Source organism: Acartia tonsa, chromosome 2 (assembly GCF_053477335.1).
Source record: "Acartia tonsa isolate MP-2025a chromosome 2, ASM5347733v1, whole genome shotgun sequence".
Classification (NCBI taxonomy): domain Eukaryota; kingdom Metazoa; phylum Arthropoda; class Copepoda; order Calanoida; family Acartiidae; genus Acartia; species Acartia tonsa.
Window position 1 is genome coordinate 21,419,942 of NC_137261.1, and position 7,064 is coordinate 21,427,005.

The 7,064-nt window shown below is 32.9% G+C and overlaps 1 protein-coding gene across 1 annotated transcript; it reads right to left on the reverse strand.

The window, feature by feature from the left end:
- Positions 1-2,093: 2,093 nt before the first annotated feature.
- Positions 2,094-3,260, reverse strand: LOC145312467 (ATP-dependent DNA helicase PIF1-like). Its single transcript, XM_080151725.1, has one exon. It carries the CDS (start codon positions 3,258-3,260, stop codon positions 2,094-2,096), a length of 1,167 nt encoding a protein of 388 aa, XP_080007851.1.
- Between the last annotated feature and the right edge of the window lie 3,804 nt (positions 3,261-7,064).

Here is a 7,064-nt window from a genome sequence, read left to right on the forward strand (position 1 = left end):
AAACCTGACCGTTATGTATTATGCAAAGATTAAGCACGTCCTAGATCCAAAGTTTTTTACTCTTTTACCTGGAGAAAATGGATCTAAATAATATATAAAAGTTTGGTAACTTTAGAGTATGGTAAGGCTTTATTATTGCTGTGCCTTGCTGTCGAATTTAATTGTAAATTGTAGAAGGAATAGGTTTCTAAGGTTAATTGACATAAAAATTTTCATTAAGGATAATGTTTTTCAAAATTTACTTATATATGTATATTTCCTTTAAAAAAAATTAAAAATTAAAAACAATTATAATGTTTCGCGACTAAATAATTAAACAACTAATTAAGGCTTTCATAAATTTAAAGTTAAAATGTATTACTCTCATTTTAACAGGCATAATATTTTTTTAGAACTTTATTTTTGGATAAGGTCATTATGTTTGTATACACTTAAATTGTTAAAATTAGGATCAGGTTTTTATACTCGAAAATACCTAATACTGAGGTACTGTAATATGTATCTACTGTAGTTCTGGATGAGACTCAAGAGACCAATACCAATCAACTTTTTATCAATAAAAACTAATTATATCATTTATAACAGTAGAAAACAGGGAAATGTATCCTGAATTAAAACTGATTTTCTATGATTTTTCTGCAAGTTTGTAATTTCTTTAAAGTTGGAAGCTAAAAAACTAAATAGCAGAGGTGTTCTTTAAAGGTAAAAAACACTCTAGGTCAAATCTTAGCTGCTGGGTTTACTTTTTTACTAGAGTTTTTATATGATTGAAAAGAGAATTTTTTATCTTCTTACTTTATATTTCAAATATACAATAAAATTAATATAAAAAAAAGGAAACTGACTAATAAATTACTATCAGTTTAATGGCAATTAGATGGAACTTAATAACTTTCCTTCTAGTCAGTCCCAAGCAGCCAATAAAAAATATATTTTGAAAAAAAAATCATACTAGGGATTTGGCTAAGAGCGTTTTAGTACTCCCAATACCTTACTTAGAACACCCCTGTTTTTTATGTTGTTCTCAGGTTAACCTGTACATAACCTCAGCTAGCTATGAACTGTACTTGCATAGCGATGAAAAACGTCATCAATTAACTTTTAATAAATTTTAACAACTAATGTTTATTTTAGCCCACGTACCAAAAACATGCTCAATTCCAAGAAACCGCGAAAAGTCAGCGGAAAATCCGTTAAAACATATCCTGTTACCAATACAGAAGGGGTACGCAATTTTCTCAATAAAATAACAAAGTCGCACTCTTATTCTTCACCCCTTTCTTACCCCTAAAAATATTTGCCTTCTTTCTCCATTTACTGTTACTTTTCTGCATGTAAATGTTCTCCTCTTTCAGTCTGTGATATATATTTATCTTAAGGCGATTTTAATGGATTTATTTGCCTTTGTAAAATTTCTTCAAGAGCCTAACTTTCTGCAAAATTTAACGGTTATAATGCATTGATAATTCAGCTTCAGGAACCGACGTTATTTAGAGAGATACATTTAGAATCAGGCCTCCACGAATAACGAGACCGAATTTGTCTTAGTGAGGCAAAAAAGAGACAGCTATAGCGAGACTTTAAGAGAGTGAAAGAGACATAGAAAGAGAGAGAGAGGTTAAAAGAAAAATTGAAGGGGGGGGGGGGGGGGGCGAGGATAGGTAAATGTGGTGAAATATGAACCTTCTCTTTAACACGTCTGTACATATTTGTGTTCTAGATGCCTTCAAAATTATCTAACTAATAAAAATACGACCATGAATATGCTAATAAATATTTGCTTTACAAAACTAGTTCCCTTAGATAATGGTTGAAGTAAATTCCTTTAAAAAAAGATATTAAAAAAATTTAATTTTCAAATTTTAAAAAGAAACTTCATAATAAAAGTTTTAACTTCACAAATTTGATTTCTAACTTAAAAAATTAAATTTGAATACATAGAATCTCTTTAGAGTACTTAAATACTATGGTACTAGCCAAGAGTGCGCTATGAGCGCGCTATTGGCTGCGCGTTCCTTTTCTATCTTGATATTTTATTTGTAGGATCAAAATATTATTTTGTATTTCAATTATTATGTATTACAATTATTAATTCAAATTGATACATCTTTGAATACAATGTTATTTACATAATCATCAATTAATGCAATTTTCAAATGTTCTGGTGATCCTACTCTTGATATAGCAACATACAATTGACCATGTGTGAATACTTCAGGTCTAAGGAACAATCCTACAGTTTGCATAGTTTGACCTTGAGATTTATTGATGGTGAATGCAAATGCGATCTTTACGGGAAATTGAATTCTTTGCCAGTCTTCAGGCCAGGTTTCAGGTAAGGGAACAAATGTGATTCTTGGAATTAATACTTTTTCCTGAGTTTCAACAACAGTACACTCTAATACTCTGTTTGAAATCAAGCCATTGAATATCAATTTAGTTCCATTACACAATCCTTGTTTCGGATTCAAATTTCTTAGTAGTATCAGTGGGACACCTGGCTTTAGCATGAGAGTGTGAGGAGGAAATCCATCAGGGGTAAGTGTATGGAGGTATTCTGGATTAAACCTTAGTTCATGTCTAGGATCTGTACATTTATCTGTGCTCTCAAGTTTTACAGCTAAGCTATTTAGTTTCTGCATAGCAATTGTATTTAGAGCATTAACCTGACGATTAGTTACTGCTAATACAGCCCTTCCTTTTAACCATTCAGGATTTGATATATTAGCGTTGATATTTGGAAATACCATGTCTATTAACCTATGCATAGCAAGAGTTTCAGAGGTTATTTTGATGGCAATCATATTTTCAGGTATTTTTACTTGAGATTGTATACCATTTCCTATGTCTAAAGTCCATCTATCAAATGCATGAAGGTTAGGATTCTGATTGGCATTGACCCTCATGTTTGTAGATAACCTTTTGATTGTGAAAGTAGCCCACAGATTGTTTGTGTTAATACAACGTTGGGATATTGTATCTTGTGTGGCATTTTTGATTACAGGCAGACATTGTCTGAAATCTCCTGCAAGGATTACAATTTTCCCTCCAAATGGTTTTTCTTTAGTGTTCATTATATCACGAAGAGAGCGATCTATAGCTGACAACATGTATGAATCCATCATAGTTGCTTCATCTATTATTAATAGTCTAGCCTTTTGTACAACCTTGGCAAGGTTGCTTTGAACAGGTATGTTGAGAGTAGAATCATCCTTAGGAGTTAATGGAGCTTTCAATCTAGAATGGTAGGTTCTACCCATGTGTAACCAACCCTGCCTGATATCCCTCCTCCCTAACCTCCTCCCTCCGCTGGGCCCTGAGCACGCAGGACACCATGTATGTTCTGTAGGCTTGCAAGCCTTTAGGGGCGTTAATTAAAGCCCTAAGCCCTACATCCAATTCAGGATGCAAAGCCTGCAGTTCAATGTCAAGTCTTTCGACCACAGCTAATGGGATATGATTCATCTTTAATCTGAAAGTATTATATATGGTCAATGAAATGTTTAGTTACATGAAGTTAGGTATAGCGGACACAACATTAATTAATTAGTAAGCAACACATTTCTTTATATAATTTATTTCACAAATTAGAGTACAGTATTATAGACATACGTTAGACATGAGCTACACTGAGGGACGGAAGTTTTCAAAAATTAAAATCTGTTTAAGGGTCTTGCTCTTATAGCGTAATGGTATGATAGGAGTGAACACAGTGTGTGGGTTGCGGGTTCAATCCTAGCTGAGAAAATACTTATTTTTAATTTCCTTTTAAAGAGAGAGGGAGAGAGAGATAAAGTGAAAAAGAGAGAAAGAAAGTAAAAAAAAAAAAAAGAGAGAGGAAGCGAAAAAAATTTTAGATCATTCATCCAGATTTGAACCCGCTATCTTTACATTACGAAGCACATACGTTAACCTCCATACCAAGAATGCCGGTATTATTGTGTAAAATTTAGAGAGATATATCGAGACAGAGAGAGAGAGATAGAGAGAGAATATTTTTTTCTTTATCACGAAACCTCCGTACCTAAAAATTTGTATTTTGTAGATTTGTAATTTTTTTTTTTAATTTGATTCTTTAGGTTATATTTAGCTTTTTTTTGTTCAAAAACTTGTCTAAATTTTTTAATCTTCAAAATACATATACCCCAATTATCACTAAACCTCGATACTCGAAGAGAGTATATCACGAAACCTCCGTACCTAAAAATTTGTATTTTGAAAAAGAGAGAGAGGAAGTGAAAAAAAATTTTAGATCATTCTTCCAGATTTGAACCCGCTATCTTTACATTACGAAGCACATACGATAACCTCCATACCAAGATTGCCGGTATTGATTATGTAAAATTTAGAGACAGAGATAGAGAGAGAGAGAGAGAGAGAGAGAGAGAGAACATTTTTTTCTTTATCACGAAACCTCCGTACCTAAAAATTTGTATTTTGTAGATAATTTAGGAATAATAAAAGAGGTGGCGGGACTGCCATATTGTCCAAAAAAAAACTAAATGTTAACATAATAAAAGAGTGCACTTTCATTAACAATGACACGGAAATAATAACTATTCACCTTAAACTCAAAAATACAAACAGACTAATATCCTCCGTTTACAGACCTCCATCCAACACATTTACTAATGTAACTTCCTATCAGACATTAAAAAAATTATTGATTACAAAAATAAATCATTCCCGAACGCAACAGTAGATATACTTGGTGACTTTAACATAAACATCTTAAACTATCTCAACAATAACCTGACTAATCACTTCCTTACAGGTATTGCTGATCTTAACCTGAAATCATGCATAAACATCCCAACCAGATTAACACATCTTTCAAAAACATGCATTGACAATATTCTCACAGATGACACAAACAACTTCACCAGTCATGTTCTCCCTTCTTCAATCTCTGACCACTTTCTAATCATAAAAGCCTCAGCTAGTCATGTCAACATGTCTAAACCAAATACCTACTACAAAAGAGTTTTCGACCACGAAAACATATTGAACTTCAAAAACAATATTCTACAGACTGACTGGTCAGATCTAACAAACGCAAATAACTCTACGGACCAATGGAATTTCCTCTTCAAAATCATTGATAAAAAATTTAATGAAAGCTTTCCACTAAAAAAATCTTCAAATAAAACCAAATATATCCCTTGTCCATGGATAAACAATGAAATCAAAACTCTTTCAAAAAAGGAACGAGCCTTATACCAAAAGAAATCAAGATCAAATAACATTAACATCGCTGAAAAACACAAAACTGTAATAAGAGAGCTCTCAACAGCTATCCGTAGGGCCAAAATTGCATACTATAACCAAGAATTTAAAAACCTCAAAGACAAACCTAAGCAAATGTGGGAAAAAATTAACAAAATAACTAACAATAAACCAGCTACAAATAATGACATCAATTGCATCAAAATAAACAACAACACTTTAACAGATAAACAAAATATTGCAGAAGCAATGAACAAGTTCTACATAAACATAGGTAGGGAACTAGCAGACAACATCAAAACCACTCATGAAGAGCAAGAGAAATACTTAAAGGATTTACCTACCAAAAACTCATCTTTTTTATTCAGCAGAATAAACTCTAACACAATTAAAAAAATAGCTATTTCGCTCAAACCGAAAATGTCCAGCGGACCTGATGGTATCCCCACCAAAATCACAAAAATTATCTTAACAACAATACCTGAACAAATAGCATACATAATCAATAATTCTCTTCAAGAAGGTATCTTTCATGACAGACTCAAAGAAGCAACTGTCATTTCGATCTTCAAAAAAGGCGACAAAACCTCACCAGACAACTACAGACCAATACATCTCATTAACTCACTCTCTAAAGTTGTCGAGAAAGTAGTTGCATACCAACTAAGACGTTATCTTGAATCAAACAACATACTAAACAAAAATCAATTTGGCTTCAGAGCCAAACATAACACAACACATGCAATGTTAAGCATGATTAGCACCCTGGAATACTTCAAAAAGAATAACAAGAAAACATCAGCAATCTTCATTGATCTCTCCAAGGCCTTCGACACAGTACAAATACCCATCTTACTAAAGAAACTTGAAAGCATTGGCATCAAAGGGAAGGAGTTAGTCTGGTTCACAAACTATCTCAAAAACCGCAAAATTAAATGTAAAGTGGGAAACTGTTACTCTGAATACTCTCGTACAACAATAGGAGTGCCACAAGGTTCAATTCTTGGCCCCATCCTATTCATAATCTACATTAATGACTTGCCTAACCATTTAAAAGAATTTATCAGCCTTTTTGCAGATGACACACTAGTTGCCCCTTCCTACAACACTGAAGAGGAACTTGAATCTAAAGCAAACTTAACCCTTAAGGATCTAAAAAAATGGTTCAATCTTAATAAACTAACCCTAAATGCCTCCAAAACAAGAATGATCACCTTCAACACTAACAAAAACATAGACCTTAAAATAGATAACATAAGCATTAAAAAAGTTCACAGCAACAACCCGACAAATGAGGTAAAATCATTCAACTTCCTCGGTTTCACCATTGATGAAAAGCTAGACTTCAAATCGCATTCAAAAACTGTAATTAACAAACTTAACTCAGCCAACCACATTCTCTGGAAACTTAAAAGAATATTGCCTTTAAGGCAAAAAATCTTAATATATAACGCCTTCTTCATTCCCAATTTAACATACGGTTGCGCTATCTGGGCTAACAACAAAGATATTGTTGAGACCATCAGCAAACTACAAAAAAAGGCCATCAGATCTATAAACGGTACAACATCTAAGAGACATAGTGAACCTCTACTAAAAAAACACAATCTTCTCAAATTTAAAGACATAATTGAATTTAACAAATTATCTATAGCACATTCAATTGTTCATAACTACGCTCCAGCTGCACTTCAGGAACACATCCAAAAGGAAATGCCTCATGAAAGATTAAGACGAAACTTACTCAACATCAAAATTGATGGCTCCAATACAAAATCCACAACCAAATACTCCATTCCCCAGTCCTGGAATAATCTCAACAGTGAAATAAAAGAAAT

Bases quoted from the DNA above. Each gene is read 5' to 3' on its own strand.
- LOC145312467 (XM_080151725.1), bottom strand. From the start codon at position 3,260: ATGGGTAGAACCTACCATTCTAGATTGAAAGCTCCATTAACTCCTAAG.